The following is a 25,453-nucleotide window of genomic DNA, read 5'->3' as shown; positions in this document are numbered from 1 at the left end:
GGACAGGGTGGGTCAGACTTTGTGGTCTGACCACATCTGGCTGACAGTTGTGATCAGCCTCTGTCAGTCTGTCCAATCCCGTCTCTTATTAAGCATGAGACTGCTGCACTCCGGGGACTCGCACACGTGCGCCACAAAGAATATAACGGCACAGACCGACCGACAGACACTGAGGTGAGCAGATAAAGAAGGTTAAGGCTGGGGAATCTCATCCAGGAGGACTCTCCCTGTGTTACATTTTAGAGAGAGATAGGGAGCTGCTCTATAGGACCTGTGCGAGCTTTAGTTACAGCCCTCTGAGGCCCTGTAGCTTGTTGTGAGGCAGCGCAGCCTTGGGCACCGAGAATTCATGTCATACAGACTAGAATTTGATTAGGCAGGAGATGGTATTACTGCCCGACTGGGTGGGAGGAAGGAAGACGGTAGTCAAACAAGGGATGGTGATAGAGAGTGGGAGGGGGGGATGGGTGGAGGTAGAGAAGTGTAATGCACGCTGTACTGTATGTCAGCGCATGCCGGATGGGGGTATGATGGAGATTTTGCAGTCTGCCTTGCAAATCTCTCCCCCATGTGCTCTTTCACTTGCCCCAGAAATAAGGAACTAGTCAACCAGAGCAGCGTTTATGATTGAAACTGTGCTGGGGCGTGTGTGTTTTGCGCGCGTGTTTGCGCGTCTTGAATGGCAGGGAGACGTATGTCATTACGGTAGGACGGCGCCCCCGTGGCTCCTCGCTATATGTTCTCAGGCGCCACATTTCAAATGGATTTTCGCCGTCTGTTGTTTTACCACATACCCAGTATGTAAGGATCCGCCAGCCAACCGCATTGATTGTGGTCCCCCCACACACACACACACACACACTTCTCTTCCTCACTATCACTTGATCTCTGTCTCAGTCCCCCTAAATCAACAGAATGGGACATATCAATGCGGGGCCTTGCGGTTTCTTGCCCTGGACTGTATTGAACTAAAGCAACTGCTGGAGGAAGCTCGACAATAAAACGACGATAAAGCCCATCAACCAGACAGCAGAGAATATACAGACAAACCGAAAGAGAGGGAGGGAGACAGACAGACAGTCAAGCAGGCAGATGAGATTGTGATTGGTTTGGCCAGCAGTTTACATAACTGTCATTCTGGACTCTCGGACTGAAAGGCTGTGATAGAACATTACGATATATATATATACAGTATATATATAAATATATATAGCCTGTGGGCTGCTCTGCTGCGGCTTGCACTGTGCTGGATGAAGGATTTAAGTCTAGCTCACCGAATCCCTCATACACTCTAATCTGCTGAAGTGATCAAGGCTTTGGTTTTCGCATCCCTCTGCCACGAGCGGACCCAATCTCATCGGCCTGACTGGCGGAGGCGTCTGTGGAGTGTCTCTCGCTGCCCGCTATGCTGTTCTCCTGTCTGTTTTGTTCGAACGCCTCGGCCGAGGTGACAGGCTTGCCAGCTGGTTGACTGAGTGACTGCATGTTAGAATGTGTTATCGTCTGTCTGCATTTCTGCCTTTAGTTTGGCTTCACCCACTCGTAGCCAGCTCTCTGCGTGACCCACATATTTCCTCTGGGCTTGTTGACAGTGGAGAAGAGACTTACAGAGAATGAGGGTGGGATGGCTTCATTCTGAAGGGGGCAGCACCAGATTATATATTTTCCAAGAAAACGTGTCTCTTTTTTTATTTTTAGCTAGGATCACTTTTTTGATTTATCCATTTTCAAGTAATTGTTGAGAGATTTTACTAAAGTTTCATATAGCAGGGCTGCACATGCCTGAGGGTTGGGTCAGTGTCTGGCCAGTGGCTGGTAGACTGGCCTAATACTGTCTGACTGTCAGTCTAATACCCTAATAGGGCTGGAGAGACTTGAGGGTACCTCTCTGCGTCCCCTACATCTTCTCTCCAGGCTGTCTGCTGAGCAGAGAGCATCATTGTGTGACAGATACCCATCATTTACCGATCGCAAATCCTTCCCGGCACTCTTCCCTTTGACAAGAGAGGCAGAGGGGACCTGTGTGTGTGTGTGTGTGTGTGTGTGTGTGTGTGTGTGTGTGTGTGTGTGTGTGTGTGTGTGTGTGTGTGTGTGTGTAGGTATGGATGGCTGGGTGTTGATGGAGAGGGGCATTCATCTTCCATTCTTTTGCCCACCCCACCCTCTCCGTCTTTCCCTGCCTCGTCTCCTTTCCGTCGCTTCTCCCTCTCTTTCCACCTTCGTTCCATAGAGAGAGGTTTGTCCCTTTGACCCCTGCACCAGGCGATGGGGGTTGGGGGTATAGAGGGTACTGCAGGGAGCGGTGGACAGCCTGCTGGCTGCAGGTGGAAATGAGATGTATTACTTATAGGATCAGCCACCTGCTGGAAAATAATAATAACCACAGGAAAGAGGTAATTACCAACCAGGAGCAATGAACCGCTGCATAGACTTCTCAACGTACAACTGAGCCGCGCTTATTGTTTGGTTTTTGTAGTTGTTAGCGTTGCTAATGAAAGTTTTTCCGAGCAGAGGGAGAGGAACGAAGAGGGCGGGAGTAAAAGGGTACCACACTGCTTCTCCGAGGGGGGAGAAAGTCTCCATAGCAGCAAATGTATCGCTGGACCAATAAAACATGTGTTTGATGTAATGTGTTACATAACAATAAATCTGATACGTTATCTAACACCGCTATGAACACAGCCCCATTTGAAAAACAGCTTGTTTCAAAGGACATAGGGTGATGCCATGTGAGAGAATGTGGCATATCCCGTGTGCTAATATTGTCTGCGCCACGCTTCGACAACAGGCCTTGATGTGTCATATGCGTGCCGCGGTGACCGGGGCGGCCCTCTGCCCACTGAGGAGTTAAATGTGCGGCGGTGAGACCGGGACAGGGAAGAGACACGTCCTTTGAGCAATAAAATGCTATCTATGTTAGCTCTCAGTTACAGTTTACTCCCTCAGAGGCTGCTCAGCTGAACTGTACTTCAACTTGTGTTGAATCAGCACAAGCATACGCGCAGCTGTCACTCATATGTCATTAGCCTGCTATGATGCATGTGAGGTGCTGCAATCACAGCTTATGTTGAAGGTGAGGTGTATTAACAGTCCCATTGACCAATTTTCTGGATATCGACCCCTCCCTTTTGTATGAAACACCCTCTCTCCTTCTTTCCTTCCACGGGCCTGTATGTGCCTTGTTGTAATGCATTGCTAAAGCAACACAGGTACTTTAACAAGTAAAACAGTGACAGCCTCGTCAGCGCTTTCACTGTGCCTTTTTTCTGAGAGCGAGAGAAAGAAAAAGAGAGAGGAAGGCTTGTTTTCTGGACCTTGAGCATCAGGAATGTCTCCCCTGCTGAGAGAGCGAGACAACATATCGCAAGGACTCTGGGAAAATAATGTACCTTGTCCAGATACAACCCTCCTCCTTTCCACCCCTGAACCACCTGGACCACACAGTCTCTAAATGTAAATGTCATCTACAGCCCCTGCCTTGATAAACGTGCATTTACATGAGTACTGCCATGCTTTGCTTATGTGCAGAGTTTTCTGATGTGATGGGAGCAGGTGGAGCGGTCGGAGAGGTATAGTGTGCACTGTATGTATGTGTGTATGTGTGTGTGAGTGTCTTTTTGGGGGTTGGGGCGGGCTCCTGCGAGCCACAGGTGCACGGTAGGGGATGTAGCTCTGCACATTGATTTCACAGTCAGCGACCACCATGCAATATATCTAGAAAAGTGTTTCTCCATGGTGCGTCTTCAAAGAGGTTGTGGAGGAACTTTTGAGGGCATGAATATGTAGATGAGTTGCCCGCGGGAGGAAGGGAGTCATTCACAACACCAACCCGAGCCTTTTACATTAGGCAAGGAAGGGCAGAGCGTGGTATGGAGCGAGGGAAAGAGGCAAAGAGAAGGAAAGGGACAGAGAAGAGGCAGATGGAGGGGACAAAAGTTAATGGAAGCCTCTTTTCTTGTGAAGTGCTTTTCCCTTTTAGTACTGGACGCCTGTCTCTCTCTCCAACCAGCACTATGTCACAACTCTGCTCTCAACATACCCAGAATAAGATTTTATTTACCTCCAGTATACATGCTGCTCTTTACTTATGACTGCCCTCCTGCCTGTTGAATAAAACATACTTGCATGATGAAGTCTTCGGAAAGAGATCAAACCCATTACCTCTGACTGGCTGACCCCTGTATGTTTGTGCGTGTGTGTGTGTGTGTGTGTGTGTTTTTGTGCGTGTGTGTGTGTGTTTGTGTTTGTGTTTCTAAATGCTGCGGGGGTCTAGGGATCCATCAGTCTCCCGTCTGGAGCCAAGCTAAGGGAAGGTCAGCCTGATGGATACATACTGACATGCACACAGCCTGTGATGTCAGCGATGTGTGTGTCTGCGCCTGTGTGTCTGCTTGTGTGTTCATGTGTGTGGCCAGCCAAGCGCAGGCACAGTTCAACAGAGCAGAGGGCGGACAGGCGAGCAGGGGAGGGAGCGCTAGCCGGGCCTCGGCGCCCTAGTTTGAGGGGTTTGAAGGGGGTTTTGCTGGCAGTGGGGTTGTAAGGAGGGGGTGAATGGTGAGGCTGGGTTAGGTGTAGGGTTGGCTGCGATGGCAGAGGGGGCGGGTGAAGGGGCTGAGGTGTAGGGGTGGGCTGGGGTGGCAGAAGAAAGGCTCCATTCATGAGTCGTGCCATCTCTGGCTCCTAAAGGGACTGGGGCTCATCAATGACCAGGCCAGCTGGGAGGATGTCAGCATGCAGACTCTCTCCCTTCCTCTCTCTCTCTCTCTCTCTCTCTCTCTCTCTCTCTCTCTCTCTCTCTCTCTCTCTCTCTCTCTCTCTCGGCCTCCCTCACCCTCACCCATCTCACCCTCCCTCTTTCTTTTGTCAAGGGCCACTGCTGTCAGAGCCACTAGCCCGAACACTGAGGCCTCTCATGTAGTTGGGTCCCTATTGAGATCCAGAGAAAGCCTCTGGCTAGCCGGTGGTTTGCACACCGTCTGTGCTCTATTTGACATCTCTGGTCTGCAGCGAGAAGCTCACCACCACCCTCCGAGGGACACTGTCTGTGGTAGCCATGCCAACTGGAGATGAGCTAGGTGGGGTGCAGCTTAAAGAGTGATAAATTGGCATCTGTGTCAGCTGATGGTGTATCCAAGTACCTTGTTTATAGAAATTACCAAGAGGCTAGGAAGTAGTTTATAGCCATACGAGGGATGTGGCTCTGGAATGGAGTTTCGTCACCTTTTTAATTGGTTATTTTTGTCTCCATACTTAATAACGTGCAAACATTTTACCTGCTGAACATCACCACGGTCGCCTCGCCTTCATGAGCACGTTAGCATGCTGATTAAGTTTGCCTAAAGTACAGCCTCACACAGCCACTAGCATGGCCAAAGACTCTAATGTTGTTCTGTTTTTGACCCACAAAACTGATAGACAAAACAGTAATTCCCTTTAAAACATTACTCTTCTGCTGTCCTTTTTTTTTTTTTTTTAAGTTAAGTCTTGATACACCCCAGAATTCCTTTAAACAAATAGTCAAATAACAAAAATGTGTCAACCTAACATCTGGCTGCTCGTGTGCAGTTTTTTAAACTTTCAATTGAGATTAGCTATGACATCCCCTCTAGCATCAAGAACTGAAATGGCCCTATCTGCATAAATTGTCATTCTCATGTGCTCTGCTACTTTAGGAAGGAAAGGGGGACAGGAAAGGAGCAAGGTTTGTGAGCTGCGCAGATGTGTGTGCTGTTTATCACTGCCAGCGAAAGGCCTGCATCAGCAGCAGCTGTGGGGCGCTTTGCATGCGATGGCAGCGGTGCATTGGTAGGGACAGATTTGCATTTGTGGTTTCATATCATGAGCAACGATGTTACTCCCTCTCTCTTCCTTCCTCCCTTCCTTTGCTCTCTCTCTCTCTCTCTCTCTCTCTCTCTTTCTCTCTCTCTCTCTCTGTCTCTCTGACTTTCGCTGAACGGGAGGAGCTTTCCGTGAGCGGCAGAGGAGCCATGAGAACAGCCTAAGTGGAGCACTGGAGCATAACCCAGGAAGGTTCAGGCTGAAATGGATCCAAGCATAACATCAACACTAGCAAATCTCACCATCACACTCAAGGGCAAAGTCCATGTGGTCATGGCACACAGCTATACACACATGAATAGAAACATTGCAGTAAAGCTGAATACCTAATTCTGCTCTAATGAAAGTACATTCTGTTGAAGTTGTCTGCTATGAAAGCCACCCTTCTTTGACATTCTGTGTAAATTACATACCATGGTGGTGACTCGTGTTTGAAGTGACTTAGTTCAGTGTCTTGGTTATAAAAAATAAAAAAAGGGAAAGGTTGACGGGGGTCCTGGGGTCTGCTTGTGTCCGCTGGAGTCACAGTGATCTGGAGGACCATCTGATGAAAGGGTTTCCTGTTGCTTTCATCTCCACAATGTGTTTTGATGCGGAGAATTTTCTCGCAGCTAAGTCAAAATAGAGCTTTGTGTTGTGAGAACAGCCTCTTTTTGCAGCTCACGATAGCTCATACTCATTTTGGTTTTCTGAAAGACAAAGAGAACTCATCCTCACACAAATAAGGCGGTACATGTTTAATGTTTTTGTGTCGGGATGAGTCCTATTTAGATGACAAATGCAGCGCAGAACTGCTGCAGGATGTTGGTTTCACTGTATCGTTAAAATATTGCACAGGTAGAAAACACAATATATGTGATGATGATGGAGTCCTGCTTGTTTCTATTATCAACCTCTGCACAGACAGCGTGATAAGAAAGGAGTTGAAAGTACCAACAGTGATATTTGAATATATAAATAGAACATAATCTTCCTAAACGTCTGTATTGCACTGTGTATGTCAAGGGGAGGTTGTCATTAAACTGTTCATGTGATTTGGCTTCAGTTTCTGGAGAATTTAAATTGACCCACTCCAAAGGAATTCTGGATAACGAGACGGTTAAGTGTGTTCATGAGCATGTGCATGTGGATTCCTCATGTTTGATTGAGCACAGCTCCTGCTGATGGTGTGATGGGCTCTGAACCATCCGTGAAGACGGCTCCTGTAGTTTACTCATATGTTTGCCTTTTTGTGGTGGTCTACCTGTCCACATGTGCGTACAGGTGTTATAGTTCCCTCTCCGTTACATCCACTGTGAAAGTCCAGCTATTCTAAGGAGCACGATGCTGACCCCGGTCCGGGTCTCCCATCTCTTCAGCAGACCTCGCTCTGCCCCTCTGCTATCGCCTCGAATCAGACTCCTTTATGCCTCTTTGGCAGCCCATTGATAGACGTCTCGGCTCATTGTCTGTGAAGGTTTCTTTGTATTGGTGTGTAATGGTGCCCTAAGATACTGTTGCTAGCGTGTTGTCTTGGTGTCTGTTCCACTGCTGCCCTTTAGACCCCAATAACCACCTTCTGTGACAGGAGCTCGTCACTGAGCTCTTCACTGCTCCCCCTCATTTACTTTATTTGTGCCTGTGCCTCTCTTGAACTCCCGTCGCCTTGTTCCGGGTTTTATGTTTCTTATACAGCTCCTCATCGTCTATACTTGTGGCGTCTTCTGTCTTTCTGTATTCAATCCATCTCAGTATACAATGAATCGCCTGTGCCCTCTTTTCGATTCGCTTTTTTTGTGTGTCCGCGAGCACTGAATAGAGGGGCAGGGAGCTACAGTTGGAAATTAGCTTTTAAGTATGTGAGGTATGTTCATTAATTCTCCTCCAAATCCCCCCTGCTGCCCCCGGACCGCTTCCCTCTAGAACAAGCGTATAAAGTCCTTTAGGGGACCCCATGCTGCTTTCCATATTCTCTGTTTCCCTGTTACCTCCAGTTCCATCGGGACCTCTTCTCTCTCTGCGACCCCGCCAGAGCCCTCCTCGGCTTAGGGGGGTGAGCCAGCCCAGTTACCATGGTCACAGCAATCAGCATTGTGAACTAAGCCATGAATGAGAAACTTTCCAAGATCAGCCATAAGATCCTGTGATCTGTGTGCCATGCTGTTAATATGTTATACATAGAGAAGGATTTCCGATCCAGCAGTTCAGTCTAGATTGAAGTTATAGAGTGGCTAAGTTTCACCAATGGGTAACATGTAAGACCAAAAGATGTTCCCCCATGTGCTGATGACAGCCAGAAAACCTCTTGAAAGGGATTGTTTGGATTGTTCGTCGCTGTGTTCTTGGTTATTTTAAGCCCCATCAGAGACGTGAGCTCACTAGAAGTGTATTAGTCTTTCTGACAGGATATAAAACGTGTTGAATGGAAGTTGCCGATTGTTTTGGACTGCAGTGCTGCTCAAATAACTGAAGCAATATTTCTTCTTCTTTTATCAAATCATAGATGTTTATCTCCTCTTCCACTGAAATGGTCTCTTTGCGCATCACTGTTAGTTAGAGTGTATGTATGACTCGTAAAAAGCCAGTGTCTAGGAATTAAGCGCGAGCATTATTAACTCAAGTGCAGCCCACTAAAAGCCAGGATGAAGCTCATTGCATGCGCCACAGAATCTTTATGTTTTTTTTTTTGTTTTTTTATGGCATAATTGCTTCCACATTGCTTTGTGGCTGTGGACCGTGGAACTCTGTAAACATACCCTTCTACCTCTACGCAGAGCTCCTGCATGTTTATCAATCAGCTATCTGCCATGTGGCACCTTGAAGAACTGCCTAAACAAGTGATGTGAAAAAATGACAACCTACTGCACAAGGCTACATTGAGAGATCAATGTTAAGATAACACAACAGCCTTCAGACATGGAAGATTAATGGATTGATTGATAGTCTGTCTTGGTGTGGAAAAGTGTGTTTGTGTGCAAAACGAAATGTAATCATCTGTGTGTATGTTGTCTAATTAGATCTTATTGGCTTTGGAAAACTCTCCAGCTCACTCCTACATTAGATTATTTTCTCTTCTGACCTGTGTGTACTGCGCTGGGCTCATTCGTCTGAGTCCTTGTCAGTCACGGCACAGCGCTGCTCCGTGGGGTCTTATACATTTATGTCTGATTTCTAACTATGCTGTGTGTGTGTGTGTGTGTTTTCTCTATACACAGGGCACCAGAGATCATCCTGGGCTTGCCGTTCTCTGAGGCCATAGACATGTGGTCCCTGGGCTGTGTGATAGCCGAGCTCTTCCTGGGATGGCCCCTCTACCCCGGAGCCTCGGAGTTCGATCAGGTAACATACAATGATTGCTGGGACTGTCATCTGACCTCTGCAACTTATAATCGTACGTTTCTGGGTGCACACATAATCACGAATCTGACTTCCTGTGCAGTTATATTTACGCGTATGCACTTGCGTGTGTTCTCGCTCCACCAGTGTGTGTTTGGGAGGGTGGGGTGCTTCTCCAATCCCCCTGACAGACCCTGATGATTCTTGCGCAGCCTCCCTGTTTATCTGAACAGATGCCACAGAGCCACTTGTCCAATTAGCACAGCCCCTGTGCTCCAGAGCAAGACATTGCCGCGTTCCCCCTTCTCTATCAGTCAGACGAGGCTCAGTGGGAAAACCTTGAGCAAGTTGTGCTCCATCACTCAACAAGCCCGCCTGATTTTTCACTAGCCCGAAAACTTTGCAAAGTGTCTCATTTACAAGTCTCAAATCAATCTTAGACTCTTGAGCTGAGTTTGCAGCCAGATGAGTCTGGAGCAGTTAATTTCAGCATAGATCTTCCATCTGCCAAAAGAACATCAATCCCAAAGTTTTAGCCTTTTTTTTTTGGTCTTTGGTTACATTCACCGGAGTTCCCCAATCCAATACAACGTATCGCTCAATCATGCATTTGATGTGTAAAGCTTCACATACATTTGTCATCTTTTTTCATCTTCTGTCTTGCAGATCCGGTACATCTCACAGACACAGGGTCTGCCTGCAGAGTATCTGTTGAGTGCGGGGACAAAAACCACCAGGTTCTTCAACAGAGACCCCGACTCCACCTATCCTCTCTGGAGACTTAAGGTATGGCTGGAATGATGGAGATGCATGCACACAAACCCACAAATGCCTTCCGGTAGCATCAAGAACATCCTTCTAAGAGCAGGTGCTATTTTTACCAGCAATATCTGTCATTAATATTCTACGACAATCTGGCATGCTCTATTTGAGGCCCTGACGACCCTGGCTATAAAGAAAGTCAGAGGGTAATGAGAGCAAAGTGGATCACTGTGAGAGGATTTGGCAAATGGAAGCCCAGCCGGATGAATCCAGCTCCTTCCACTGTCCCTCCATGTAGGCCGCTCTGTGAGGAGATCCGCTCTTTTCTTTTTTACCCTCATTAACTTAAGTTGAACTTTTCTCCTGTAGGGTAGTGATGTCTTTAAAGTGTCTAATCCGGCTGAGCCTAGAATTGCCTATTGCGTTTGCCTCTTATGAATCCCAGTTACACACCATGATAATTGCCCTTTAAATTAAGTCATATAGCAACATTGAGTACATAGTAAATGCTCTCGAGTCAGCTGTTCATGGGTTTTTAGCAGTTGTCTGGTAAACGTTGCGCCACCTCTTCATGTTTTTGCTCAAATAAAAAAAATCTCAGTCCTCTTGGGATAGGGAGGCTTTTTTATGAGACGTTGTTGTTGAATAAGGGGATATTTGAGGTCCTGGAGATAAGAGATGACAGCAGCATTGTAGGGAAGACCCCGACCCGACACCACTGCTGCAACTAGTCTCTTTGCTTTGTGGAAAATCAAACGTCAAAGCATCCTGACGACTTTTTTCCACTCTGAAGAGTGATTGCTCAGCTTTAATTTGACCTTGCCATGTTTTTCCACATAACAGCAGCTGCATTGCTTTGCTGACTGTAATTAAACATATCATGTGTTCAGTGGGGGGGCTTCTAAAGTCAACTCAGATTAGTTTTGTGTAAATGTTTTCAAACCTTTGAAAAACAGTGATCACCTGTGTTCAAGTGAATGTGTGTCCATGTGCACTTGTGTGTGCAGTTTACATTTTGCATGTCATCTGGGTGATATAGTGTGTGCCTCCACATGCCGTCTCCCCCGTCTCCCCCCATCTTGCCTGACTGTTAGATGAGTGTTTGTGTGCTACCCCAGGGTTGCTCGGAGGGCAAGCCGAGTCCTGCTGCACATCAACAACAAGAGGCTGTAATGAGCCAAATGTAAATAGTGCGTTTCCAGAGGGAAAGTGTGATGGGATTTGAGAGGAACATCTGCTTCTTGTCTCCCGCAGACTCCAGAGGACCACGAGGGTGAAACGGGGATCAAGTCCAAGGAGGCTCGCAAGTACATCTTCAACTGCTTGGATGACATGGCGCAGGTATGCTGTTTCAGTAACACAAAGCACGACTCTTTCTCCCACGAATCGTACAATAGATATATTATTTGCCTTTGCTCTGTCTTTTGCTCGACTCACATCCACCTGTCATGCATTTGAAGCTTCAACTGATGGGTCTACTCAGGTCCCGGGGTTAGTTTCATCCATCACATCCCGAGAATTATCCATCAAATATTTGAAATCCTTTAAAATATGTATGCTGCCAAGGCCTAATCTCCAAATGCAGTGTAGCTCCGCTTCTATATAGAAGTTTACAAAGTGAAATGAAAGCAGCTGTTCACTAGAACCCCTCCTCAACTCTGCCTCTGCTCTTCCTTTTGCCTAACCGCTATATAATAAGTTACAGACATTTAAGCTGAGCATGTGATAAGGGTGGTTAATGTATATATGCAGTTTGCCTTCTTATTTAAACTGGAGTGAGTGTAGGTCTTCACTTTCTACATCAATAGTATGGTGAGCATGTAGAGGACAAGGGAACTAAATGTTTCACTCTCTCCCCCTCTTTCTAAGCACATATATACACACACACACACACACACACACACACACACACACACACACACACACACACACACACACACACACACACACACACACACATTCCAGAGTTTCCCCACCAGTTTTTCAGACCAGCTCAGTGGGACCCGCACCATGTTGTGTCTTCATGACTCAGCTGGTTAGCCCCTCTCTCCCTGCAGCCCTGCACGTCACCTGTGGGAATCTGCTTGTTAAGAAAGCTCTTGTTTTAACCCCAGTTTTTGACTTGTATTATAACGAGACTTCTATATGAATGCGGCTACATCTAATGTCACTTTTCCTCTATGTCTCAGAGTGAATTGGTCTCTCCACGGTGGGAAAGTTCACATGTAGCCATTACATTTTGATAGGACGTGCCTGACAGGGAGATGATATTAAGTGTTGTTTTTTGACCCTTACTTGGCCAAATACTGGTTCTGCGACAGATATGGCAGCGTGGTGGAAAATTACAATGTTTTTCCCAGGGCCCCTCGAATCTGTGACAGTACTCTCATGTCATCATGCGCCTCGATCCTTCCTCTGATAAAGACCAGCCAAGAGATAAGAGTTAAGCAGGTGAATTATTTCTTTTTGAAAATGGTCGACTTGGTGCCCGACCAGGAGCAGCTTCTGGAGACTGTCCATGTGGATAAGTAGAGACTTAAGTGATGGAGACAATTATGGTCCAGTAGCGCCCAGGGCCGTTGTCAGGCCTGTCTGGAATAACATGCTGTCGGCTGGGACAAGATAGTATCGCTGCCCGGGCTTGTTGAGTTTACAGCACGCGCGCACACACACACACACACACACACACACACACACACACACACACACACACACACACACACACACACACACACACACACACACATGCAGTTTAATGAAACCAACCTGCACTAGTATGATATCCCCTGGGTCATCTCTGTCTACGCTTCAAGCTCTGTGTCCCATCTTCCTCTCACTGCAGCAGCTCACTACAAAGGCGATACAGCCGAGCTGCACAAGCTTAATGTGGGAGAAAACTGCCTATTTTGCCCCATCTCACTATCCCGACCGTATAAACAAGTCAGCATTGTGGACATCTGTCTCCGCGTGTATAATGGATGATGTAGCTGAAGGCCCTGTAAGACAGAGAGGCTGGGTGCCAGGAAGAGATAATGAACCTCCTCTCAGTCGTGGGAAATGTTGGGAGGCTTTAGTCACAAGTATATCTAATTTGGGTAAATCAGAGACCAACTTAGAGCAAATGCAGCTTTAGGCCTGATGTAGATGGGAGGAAGGCCTGCTCGAAAAATGCATTCACTTTGATCTGCAAACCTTCAATATCTGTAAAGTGAAGCCATGGCAGCATGGCCTTTACTATGTCTTTTTTTTCTACATACACTTGCAAATACACTTTCACAATCTTCTGCTACTCTTCCCTCTGAGTAGTAAAGTTTATGAGTAAATCTGCACACGTCGTGGTGCTGTGCAGAAGACAGGCCTGCATCCTGCATGCCGTCTCCACACCTCCTGAGGCGAAGCCCGGTCTGTCTCGCTGCTCGACATCTGCCATCCCTGCCCTAACTCCAGAGTGGCATGTCAGTGCTCCCCACGGCACAGATGTGGCTCCATAAAGAGCTGTTGACATGCAAAACACGCAAGGCTGACCATATTAGCTGTTTTTATGGTTTTTTCTTTAGTGGCCTTTTTAAATTTTCATTTAAGAGTAAAACATGTTTTTTGCAGAAAATGAAGCATGAAAATGCCTTTTCTATGTAGTAAATTCCCATCTTTAATGGATGATCTTGAAATTAATATTTCCTCTTCGGGCTTACGCTTATCCAGTCTGATTATTGTGGCACACCTCAGCCAACTCCCACCTGCTATCCATGCGCAACCAAGCTGTGTACATTTCCCAAAGTCATCTCTTCACCTCGCAGAGGACGACGTGATTATGTCTCACCTCATTCTGCAGATTATTCCTTTATCACAGCCAGCGGAGGTGGCAAGCAGAGAGGAATGGTTACAGAGCCTGAATAACCTGCATAGAGAAAGAGAATTGAATCAGATTTGCGGCGTTGACTGGCAGCACATCTGATAGCCCCTGGAGCAGGCCTACAGATAAGCGCTGCGTCTTTATTAAAAACAGCCCTGCTACCTCTGCATGGCAGTCACAATAAACAAGGCTGCCTGTCTGTGCCTCTGTCCTCGTCTCTGTCCTTGCACTTCCTGCCGAACTGCTTGTTCGCTTTAACCCAGACTATCTGTATAACGACCACATCCCACTTCTTTCATACCTTCCCCCACATAAACGTAAACCCATTCCCCAGAATTAGTCCCCCTGCTTAACAACTTAATCCCTGCTAGTTATGTAGGTTTTCATTAGAGCACAAAATCTGCAGAAATCTGCTGCTTTGCCCCATGTTCATCCACAACACAAGCTGCTTTACAGATGAAGCGACGCAATGTTCCAAAGCAGCTTCTCAGAATTGCTTCAAAACATATTCAAGTTAAGTTGTCTCACGTCAGCTCTCCAAGAGGCTCTCACAAAACGGTGTCCTTTGTGAAAGGACTAGCCAATGGCAACATTTATTTGGTTCATGTTTTTGTTTGTTTTCACATCTCAGGAATAGATAAAAAACTCAGCGAGGGCGCCAGGAGATATTTCAAGTGGTGCTAGAAATACCAGTGCAAATGTTTATAATGTCACTAAGGTGCAAGGTTATCACCGGGTTCTGTGACACTCACACTGACACCCTAACTGATGAGGCCTTGTGAGTATTAATAGGCCCCTCTATGGGAATAGGTTGTGGGATTTTTTTCCTCTGCCGTCCGCAGAAATACGAGAGTCCTTGAATACTCAATCAGGCCTTATGCTAAGACCCATGTGTGTCTGTTTCCGTGCCTCCAGGTGAACATGACATCGGACCTGGAGGGGAGCGAAATGCTGGCAGAGAAGGCTGACAGGAGGGAGTTCATCGACTTGTTAACCAAGATGCTGACCATCGACGCGGACAAGAGGATCACCCCTATCGAAACGCTCAACCACCCCTTTGTTACTATGTCGCATCTGCTCGATTTCCCACACAGCACACAGTACGTGCCAAAACGGGCTCTGTTGTTGTGTACATAATCATCATTCAAAAAAAGTGAAATAACATCTGCCGCTGTCACAGGACGCAGCACTTATTCCTTCTCCCTCTCTCTCTCTCTCTCTGTCCGTGCAGTGTGAAGTCGTGCTTCCAAAACATGGAGATCTGTAAGCGTCGTGTCAACATGTACGACCAGAGCAAGACGCCCTTTATCACCCACCTGGCCCCCAACACCTCCACCAACCTCACCATGACCTTCAACAACCAGCTGAACACTGTGCACAGCCAGGTAAAGCCTCTCTCGTCAGTGTGTCAGGCAACCTCTGACAAGATCACTTTTTAATGCTGTGAGATGCAAGTATGTTACATGTTTTAGCTATGGTTTACACCAGTTACATTGGGAATAAAGATGGCATAAGAAATGCGGTGTGGAATATCAAGTAAACATATCACAATGGAAAATTAAAGCCGAGCTGCCTCAGGCAACAACACGAATGATGCATCTTGCTTACACACCCAGTCAAATGCTGTCTTCACCAAATAATCTTATTTTAAACGCCCAACTGTCAGTAGTTTAACAGCTCAGCAGCCCATAAGCGGCTGTTTGTCTCTTTGTTCTATTTTCTGTGTCCGTTCTTCCTGTCTGTTTCCATGCTTACTGGCCTGCCTTTCTGCTTTGGTGCATGTATATCTGTCTGCCTGCATTTCTGTCTGTGCCCCAGGTCCTGTGGGATTGTCACAAAGTGCTGATTACACACATGACAAGCCCCACTTCCTGCTTGCCTTGCATTCTGGGGCTTTCAGGCCTTAAGAATCCCTTTACCAGGCTTCCTCTCCCTTTCCCTCCTCTCAATCCTGTCCTCCTCTGTCTTCTCCTCTTTCCTCCCATTTCCCGGGGTTGAGCCTGTGGTGCTTTACCGCTTCGTTCCCGTACGGTCTGTGAATCGAAACTGCTGATTTTTGGCTTATGCCGGAATCACCGTGTTGCAAGGTTTTCCAGATTGTGCTTAGTTACGACTCCTGCTCTCTCCCCCACCCCTCTCTTTAGTAAACAAAGTTCTTTATCACCAACTATATCGAGCCAGCTCACACTGTGTAGCATGCGACAAAAACCCCATCTTGCTGTGATTTAAATGGATTAACATTCCCTCAGCTTGTCTTTTCTGCTCCTGCCTCTCAGGGCATATAAACAGACTTAAGTTAGTGATTTATTCAGCTCGATTCATTTGCAAGGCTGGAATGCATCTTTGGCTTGTGTTTTGCTGCTTCCGTGCTTGTTTATGATGAATGCCACAGTGGCGTATTGATTATGTTCCCTCCCCTGGTGTTTATCGAACACGCTAAAGAGAGCAAATGAAAAATGAAAGCGCTGTCTCTCTATTTCCCTCCGCCCCTATGTGCACTTAATGAAAGGGCTAAAATTAGACAGTGTCTCGTGAAGCTATACTACTTACGAGATGAGCAAACGGTGTCTCTTAAAAGCATTTGTTTGTATCGAGGATGTTCACCGGCATGTCTTCCACATGTCTTATTAATGGTCAAGACATGCTGGAGTTACCTAAGCTTACACAATTATATAATGACTGCTGGCTGTGAAATATTACTCCTGTCAGGCATATTGATTTGGGGGCTAGATAGTGAAGCTGTGACATGAAATGTCAAGTTTAGCTGCAGCTCGTTATCTTGGCTCGTTATAATTCAGTTACATTTACATTTAAACACAGTCTTGTAATATGATCTCCTTATGCCTTTAACACTCATCATTTAAACGGGATAATACAGGGGATGTTAATGCTGTTGTTGTTGCTAAATTGTGTACTGAGACATATAATACATTTATGTTCAGTATATTGTCACCAGAAGTCTCGACGTAAAAGCTGTAAATGATGCACAATTATCAAAATCCCAGTCTAAATGTGCTCGGGTGGCATTTTGCTCATTGATGGTTGATTATTCTAGGAATTGCAGCATTGATTGCATCTCTCCTAACAGCCTTTCCCTTCTCTCTAATTAATCAAATCAACAGTCCGCATATTTAAAGACACTTTCAAATCAGTCGTCTAATTTCCTTTTTCTTGCATCAGCTCTCATCTTATCTTGAGCTGGTGGTTTTTTTGCATCTTTGTGTATGCATTTTTCATTTTATTTTAGAATACTGTTATCTTTTTATCGTGCCTGCTGTTCAACCCTGCCTCCCTAGAGCACTTCCACTTCCCTGTTGTTCCCATCAGTTCCTCCACTCTCATGATTTTTATTTTGGTCCCATCATTCCTTTAGGCCACCAACCTGGTTCCCTCCTCCACCAACAATGCCACCCTTTCCTTTACAAGTCCTGATGTCTCCATACTAAACTACCAATCTGCACTCTACCAGCCCTCCGCGGCCTCCATGGCAGCCGTGTCCCAGAGGAGCATGCCCCTGCAGCCGGGGCCTCCTCAGCTCTGCGCTGCCCGGCCCGACCCCTTCCAGCAGGCGCTCATCGTCTGCCCACCTGGCTTCCAAGGTAAGGAGCTTTGACCAGTCAGTATGCATTAGTGTGAGTGGTGGGATTTGTGGTCATCTGTGCAAAACATAAAATCCCAGCCATGAGCGCCTGCACTAGAACATGATATGAGGATAAAACACGACGAAACATTTATTCAATACAATACATACAGCTCTGTATATCACTTTTGGTCATTTTGCTTTGCCCTTTTGGTCTTGCACCCCCACAGGTAGTGTCAATCATACCATACAAACTGTCATTCCATGATAACGTGATGAAGCAATTAATAATTTGAAAGGAAATTGAATATGTTTGTGTAAGGCTTACTCACTCCCCTGTTTGTGTCCTCTGTGATAGCGCTGGGAGGGCAGAAGAGCTCTAAGGCATTATTCTGTTTGTTTACTTATTCTTTTTATGGAATGGGTGATAAAAAATCCATTATTAGACGCAGTTTTTATACTATTGCCATGACTACTGTTTGTGTTTTCCTAAGTGTCGTTTCTATATTCGAACACAACAGAGAGGTTTTGACATCTGTTTGAATGCACATAAATCAGTGTGCAAATAAAACACATTGTGTGATCTCTCGCTCATAATTCTGCAGAAATGCATACAATTATTTTTGTTGTTTTTGTATCAGTGGCTATGTTTTGTTGACATTCTCTGTACATGTGCTTTTTTTTGTGCACAGGGCTGCAGGCGTCCCCTTCCAAGCACACCAGTTACTCTGTGCGGATGGAGAATGCTGTTCCCATAGTGACGCAGGCCCCTGGTGCCCAGCCTCTGCAGATTCAACCTGGCCTGCTTACACAGGTAGAGTACCACAAAGAAGGAACTAATAGAGTTTTTTGGCTCTGAAGACAAACAGTGCCTTTCAGACTTGGAACTGCTCGCATTCGAACAAAGCTCTCTGCATCCTTTTTTTTCATAAGCCTTCACTAAGAATAGTACCTATCGATGGAGGCTGGAAATCACTCAGTGTTCCTGACCCTGCCCCTGCTGGCAGCTGTTTTTTTTTCCTGAGCTCATTCAGGCCAAGCTCTCCTGTGCATTGCTCCCTGCCTCGCTCTCTCTCTCCCTCCTCTTACTCTCTCCCCCTCACTCGCTCTTTCTGCTGTCCCGCTCTCCTGGAGGCTGAGGCTGCCATGGTCTGATGCACACAAAGGCAGGAGCCTTTCACACAGAGAAGGCCTTCACTGGAGCCTGCACAGTGGGGCCGAAGCTTTAGCGTCTAATATACAGTTGTTGGAAGTAACAGGGAGTGACTGTGCATCACTCTCTCTGCACGCACACACACACACCTACACACAAACACACACACAGACACACAGACTCAAGCACACACACACACACACATACCCTGTAGACCACTTCCATCACCACACCTCCTCTTTCCCTATGGAAATTTCCATGAAGGCTTTAAATATCCCTGTGAATCCAGGGAGTTTGAAGCGCTCCCTTATCTCCAGTTAATCATGCAGTCGGCAGGCAGACAGGCAGCGAAGCTCTGTGTGTGTGTGTGTGTGTGTGTGTGTGTGTGTGTGTGTGTGTGTGTGTGTGTGTGTGTGTGTGTGTGTGTGTGTGCCTGGGTTTCTATGGTGGGTTAATCTGTCAGATACCAAATGCTGATTAGCTCCAGGGCTGCTTCCAAGTCAGGCGCTCCAAATTATAGGCCTCGGAGGATCCTGGGAGGTCAGGGGAAGCTTGGCTGAGGCTCTGCATGACCAGAGAATTCACAGCATCACCAGATCCATGGACATGATAGTTGCGTCAGAGGCAAAACGAATTAAAGCATCTCTGTGTCTTTAAGGGAAATGTAAATTACATGGCATGTTGTATCAAGTGTGGATCACACATCGGTGCCCAGGTCTGCAGGTATTCACCTCTGTCTGCACACGTGTTAAGCAAAGACATGCAATAGATAACGGTTGTCGGTTGAATTCTCCCCACCTGCGTCTTCACCCACCCACTGCTCACTGCTACACATGCCCATACCCTCTGCCCACCTTGGACCCATGCAACTTTAGCCCTGAGCACCCTGGGCGAGCAGAGAGGTGGGAGAGGAAAGGAGGCTCTAAGTAGGGAAGCAGGGAGACCAGCAGGACATTTATCTGGAGCAGGAATGCAGAAAATGTGGAAACAATTGGGGAGTGAGAGCTGGGGCTTTCAAGGCCCCGAGGTGACAAAGGGTTTTCACCCGGGGAGTGTAGGTCGAGGTGGGAGGCGGTGGGTCGCTGATAGTGATGGTGTACTCTGAGAAGAAAGAAATGGCCTCTTAACTGGGTTACCATTTCAGGGCAGACAGGGTGGTTACACAACGCAGACGCCGAGTGAGAGAGGCACGTAGAGTGCCGGGAATGGAGATAGAGCGAGCAGGAGGAGCGGGAGATGGATGGATGTATTACAGTCTCTTAATGGCATGTTGATAAAAGGCCTTGGATGTGGTCTTAGATGTAAAGACCATCTCCAGCTCCAGAATGTTCCATTAGAGATGTCAGTCATCAGTGCACAGACAAGGCAGCACCGCTGGCCTGCAGATGCCCCCTGCAGCACTTCAACCACAGGCTTGTTGGTTTGGACTTTGCAACCTGCTTCAGACAAAAACAATTCCACTTCCACAAGCCTGCAGCCAGAATACAGAACAGAACAGCTACTTTGTGTCAGAATATAATGGAAACAGACAGTGCAAAGCAAATATGTGAATACAAAGATAAAGGTTAAGATAAAGTTAAAAGATGAAGGTAAAAAATAAAGTTACCGTAGCTAATGCACAGATGATCTGCTTTGCATTTTGTATGGTGCCTCTCTGTCTCACTCCCTCCCTCTCTCTCTCTCTTTCTCTCTCTCTCTCCCTCCCTCTCTCTCTCTCTCTGCTTGTCTATCTTTGTGTCTTTTTATTCCTCTATTTAAACGTGTGTGCTGCAGCACATACTGATGCTGTTGTAAATTGATGTGCAAAAGGTATTAAAGGAACAATTCATTAGCCCTGACATTAAAGTGCTAATCAATAGAACTGCATTAAACTATTAGGGTTACACACGCAAACACGTCCATGCATGCACGGACGCACACTCATCTTGGGGCACATAATGTCGGATACTCCTCCTGTTCTGCATCAGAAATACAAAGTAGCCTCTTTCACAGCTGCTTGAATAGGCCTACGAATTTAATTAGAACATAGGTTGAAGTCAAACACATAATCACACTAACACACACACACACACACACACACACACACACACACACACACACACACACACACACACTCATACGAAAGCAGACAAAGAAAGGAGCTGCTGTACATCTTTATTAATACCTGCTTATCTCCTTTGTGGATGGATGTCTCCTTGAAGCTGGCGGAGTTCATTTTACATGCCCAGTAGCTGGTTTAGACCAGCTGTTATGCACTTTGGAAAAGATACTGTAATTTATTACACACCCTCAGAACTAATGAATGAGTTCAATGAGTTCCCTTTGTCCCTTCATTTATTATGCCTAAATGAAAAGACTCAATCATGGGTGACTTTGCAGTCCCTGACAGACTTTAGAAAACAAATTAATAAAATGCATTGCTCGGTTGTTTTGTTACATGGCAGCTGACTGTTTTTCTGTATCTCCTCTTTCTGTCCTTTCAACACATTGTTTATCCCCCACTCTGTGTTCTCTTCCCTCAGCAGGCTTGGCCCAGTGGCACCCAGCAGATCCTGCTGCCTCCAGCCTGGCAGCAGCTCACCCACACCTCAGTCCAGCATGCCACTGTCATCCCCGACTCCATGAGCAGCGCACAGCCTCTCGCCAACTGGAGGTGAACAACACTGCTTTCTTTCTTGTAACTGCTCCCAGCCCGTCTTAACCGTTGATGTCTGAATATTGTGTCCCGCAGAGTCCACCTATCTTCTCCCAAGGATTTAGCTTGATTAATAAATCTAACAGGTGGACATGTGCCACTTTAAAGCTTTGAGAACAAAGCACTTTTGTAAAATCAAGTTTATACACATAACATTCGGGGCAAGACTGTAGGTCAGGGCAGACAAATTGATTTCAAAGGCGAGCAGTGGTTTTATGGCTTTTATAGGTCAAAATGTGCTATAGGAAGATGGTATAGCGTAAGACTGATTGACCGAGGAGCCTGCATCTCCCTGACAGCTTGTCCTTTATTGTCAATGAATCACAGTCCCCACGTGAACGCCGGCGCTTTTATAAGAGCACATTTACCTCAGGGAAATGGGATATATGTACATGTAGAGACATCAGGTCTAGTATAGCCTGTCACTCAATAAATGGATGGATAGATGGCAGAAGCCGATCTGCAGGGAGATAAGGAGGATGCAGGTACATATTGTGTATGCCGAGGACTGCTGGGGCCATGTATGCACAAATTCATTTGGAGCAGTCCATCTGTGACCAGACGCTCACCTCGGCGTCCCTCCCCTCCCTTCCTGTCCAGTGGCAGCTCTGTTGTCCTCAGAGAGACGATTGGGAAAGTGTCGCACTTCCTCTGCAGAGCTATCGCTCCACAGCTGCTGGTGTCAGCTCCCTCTGCCCTCCCTCTTCGCTCTCTCCCTCACTTGTTCCCTCTCCTGCTTTGGTTCTCTTTTGAAAAGTTAGCTGCTGCCACCCGCTGGCTTCTGCGGGAAATACTTCCCCCTGTCTTTCTTTTTCCTCAGGGTTGGGTTTGATTATCCTGATGTATCGATGTATTTTTCAGCCTGTCCTATTGTTGTGGTCTCATAAAACGTGTTGTGTTACAGGAATACCCATCCACATGGCAGCCATTACAATCCCATCATGCAGCAGCCAGCCTTGTTGGCTGGCCACGTCACGCTCCCATCCAACCAGACGCTCAATGTGGGAGTGGCACACGTTATGAGGCAGCCCTCGACCAATAACAACTCCACTTCCAAAAAGAACAAACAGCACCAGATGTCTGCCAGGTACTCCCACACAGCTGATTCTAGACTTATTGTAAATAATCCTATAATGGCAGCTGAAGACAATCACAAAAAGATTATCATGCCTCACAGCTCTGAATCAACAGTGTCTGCTTATATGACACTTAACTCCTGCTCTGTCTTTCAATTAGGAACATGTCAGCCTACGAGGTGTCGTCCTCTCAGGCGGTGCTATCCCCGCAGCGCTCCAAGCGGGTGAAGGAGAACACACCTCCGCGCTGCGCCGTGCTACAGAACGGCTCGGCCTCCAACTGCCTGCCCCCGCAGGGCTGTGGGGGCGGCGGGTGGGGGGTTAGCGAAGCAGAGCAGGCTTCCAGCACCACCCGCGACCACCAGCACCAGCACCAGCACCACGTCCCCAGACAGACCATCATCATCCCCGACACGCCCAGCCCTGCAGTCAGCATCATCACAATCAGCAGTGACACGGATGAGGAAGATGACCACAAACAAAACAAGAGGTCAGTTCTGGGTTCTAAGGGAATAATGTGGTTCTGCTTCGCTCGGGTTGATCGCTTAACCGGATTTAGTGATTTGCCACACGGGTAAAAGGTTTGCAGGCTTGTCGTTGATATATGAACCTTCACAAAAAGTACATCACAGAGGCCCAACACAGAGAAAAAAGAGACCTCTGTTGAAACATGGCATGTGTCTACTTTGACTTAGAGACATGTTTTCACCATACCAGTAGAACTAAGAAGCCAACTTTCTGCCATCTTATGTATGTTTCTGTGATCACATATTTGGGTTTTAAACATTTGAATAATATAAAGCATTTTAAATGACTTATTGCTGTGTTTCTAGTATCAGATGACCATAAAAGCAATTTGATCTGAAGTCATATACTGCTAATGGGGCCATGCAAGGCCAGTGGTAATTACTGTGGCAGTGGTACTTTGTGACCATGGATCAAATCAATTTTATTACCATGCAGTCATCTGACAACAGAACAGAAAAGAGGTGCCAAAGACAAGTCCTTCATGATATGCCGTACTCAAACACAAACTAAGCAATCACAGAGTAGGAAAAAAAAGAAAACCAAGCAGCTCGCAGTTTATCCACTGTGAAAGTATGTTTTGACGCACATAATGAGGTTCAGTTCTTGGCAGCCGCTTATAATTAAAGAGAGAACAAATAATCTGATGATGAAAAATACAGTGAAGACATTTTACCATTAAACCAGCACATATGATATCATAATATTGATTGCCTTGAGTTTTGCTCATTCACAGAACGTAACTTTCTTCCCTTCTGTTTCCTGCAGATCATCTTCAAAGCAGCGGAAGAATGTCATCAGTTGCGTGACGGTCCACGATTCACCCAATTCAGACTGTTCCAGCAACAACAGCCCTTACACTGTGGAATCCAGACTCCCCAACAACAATAGCTACGACACAAAGACCACCATCCTGGACAACTACAACAATGGGAACCCCCGCACCATCATCATTCCACCTTTCAAAACCCAGAGCAGTGAGGTCCCAAATGAGTGCGAGCGCCTGATGCCAGGTAAGGGGCCGTGAGAGAGTCCTCCCTCACCTAAAACACAGCCTCATGCATTAGCTAGTAACACTTACGTTGTGTATTGGAGTTACTGCTTCCCAAATAACCAAATGTGTATCCTCTCCTGTACAGAAGTAATGAACCATCAGAATGCAGTTTACAAGTTCAAATCCTCCAATGGAGTGCTGTCTGGCAATAATCACCTGCACGGGGTCGTGACCGGAGGCGGGTCCTACCGACAGCAGCGCTCTGGACTACACTCCCTCCAGCAGCAGCCTCTCAATCTCAGCCAGGTATGATGAGCGTCAGCGTGGGAATAAATATGTATGATGTGTTTAGTGGAATAGTGTATATATTGTATATACAGGGCTCTCAAGTGTCACGCATTGAGCGTGACTGTCACGCATTTCGGTCTTAAGTCACGCCCTACCGCCACACATCGTATTTTTCATGCTGAAAAAAAACTCTAGGCTATTTAATGTGCCGCAGCGCGCAAACATGACCTGGTCGCGCTGCCCTCACCATGGAGGAATCAAGGACGTCTCCCCCGAATCCCCAGCCAATCAATAAAAAGAGATGGGCGACACGAATAGCCAATCAGAAAAACGTATCTGTTGTATCTGGGTGAAATGTAATCCCGGCCGTGCCTCCTCCCCCCTCTTCCTCCCCCCCCCCCCCCCGGCCGCACCTCCGTCCGGGGGGAGAGAGAGAGAGATGTCACGCTTACCTGTCTTAAAAACTTGAGAGCCCTGTATATAGTATGCACAGTATGCATAGCTTAATTTGGGGAATAAGCTTTTTCAGGTTCTGTTAGCTTGGAAATGACAGCTAGCCTGACTTTGTCCAAATAAGCTCATTTCCCAAATGATACATGATAATAATAATAATAATAATAATAATAATAATAATAATAATAATAATTTGCAAAATGATCCAATACAAAGTGTTTCATATTGTGCTAAAACATCTCCTCATCCAGGCCCAGCAGCATATGGTAGCTGAGCGAAATGGTCATCGGCGCCAGCAGGCCTACATCACGCCCACCATCACCACTCAGGCCCCGTACTCTTTCCACCACAATAGCCCCTCTCACACGGGCAATGTCCACCCACATCTGGCTGCCACACACCTACCCAGCCAGCCCCACCTCTATACCTACACAGCCTCTGCTGCTCTGGGCTCCACCGGCACCGTGGCCCACCTGGTGGCAACACAAGGCTCGGCGCGCCACGCAATCCAGCACGGAAGCTACCCACCAAGCATCGTCCACCAGGTCCCGGTCAGCATGGGCCACGGCGTGCTGCCTTCGCCCTCCTTGCACCACAGCCAGTACCAGGCCCAGTTTGCCCACCAGGCCTACATCAGCGCTTCGCCTGCCTCCGCTGTCTACACTGGATACCCTCTGAGCCCCACCAAGGTCAACCAGTACCCTTACCTCTAGAGAAGACACTGACTGACACTGGAGAGCCTGACCCAGCGCTGCTGCTGCCCCCAAACCCTCCCGCCCTGAACCCCGTCGACATCCTAAACATCCTCTCCTCGACCTCAGACATAAACAGAGACAGAGGAACATGCAATCCTCATGAAACTGTCACGTATAACTTGAAGATATAACGACAGAGAGAAAAGAAGAAGAAAAAAGAATTCAC

The 25,453-nt window shown here is 46.9% G+C and overlaps 1 protein-coding gene across 3 annotated transcripts in view; it reads left to right on the top strand.

Moving 5' to 3' along the window:
- Nucleotides 1-25,245, top strand: part of hipk2 (homeodomain interacting protein kinase 2) — a gene marked incomplete at both ends in the record, with an annotated part of 47,151 nt that extends 21,906 nt beyond the window's left edge. Inside the window, 13 exons of one of the 3 annotated variants that reach the window (XM_079223798.1) lie at nucleotides 9,033-9,156; nucleotides 9,820-9,939; nucleotides 11,170-11,256; nucleotides 14,684-14,868; nucleotides 15,000-15,153; nucleotides 17,238-17,367; nucleotides 18,041-18,162; nucleotides 21,024-21,154; nucleotides 22,101-22,283; nucleotides 22,433-22,762; nucleotides 23,566-23,810; nucleotides 23,937-24,097; nucleotides 24,784-25,245. In XM_079223798.1, the coding sequence (XP_079079924.1) occupies nucleotides 9,033-9,156; nucleotides 9,820-9,939; nucleotides 11,170-11,256; nucleotides 14,684-14,868; nucleotides 15,000-15,153; nucleotides 17,238-17,367; nucleotides 18,041-18,162; nucleotides 21,024-21,154; nucleotides 22,101-22,283; nucleotides 22,433-22,762; nucleotides 23,566-23,810; nucleotides 23,937-24,097; nucleotides 24,784-25,245 (2,434 nt within the window). Of the gene's footprint in view, nucleotides 1-9,032; nucleotides 9,157-9,819; nucleotides 9,940-11,169; nucleotides 11,257-14,683; nucleotides 14,869-14,999; nucleotides 15,154-17,141; nucleotides 17,368-18,040; nucleotides 18,163-21,023; nucleotides 21,155-22,100; nucleotides 22,284-22,432; nucleotides 22,763-23,565; nucleotides 23,821-23,892; nucleotides 24,098-24,783 lie in introns of all 3 variants that reach the window. The other 2 variants (XM_079223797.1, XM_079223796.1) reach the window with 2 other exon arrangements.
- Nucleotides 25,246-25,453: the final 208 nt, after the last annotated feature.

The sequence above is a fragment of the Taurulus bubalis genome (genome assembly GCF_910589615.1).
Source record: "Taurulus bubalis genome assembly, chromosome: 9".
Classification (NCBI taxonomy): domain Eukaryota; kingdom Metazoa; phylum Chordata; class Actinopteri; order Perciformes; family Cottidae; genus Taurulus; species Taurulus bubalis.
This window is presented reverse-complemented; position numbering and strand designations above follow the sequence as displayed.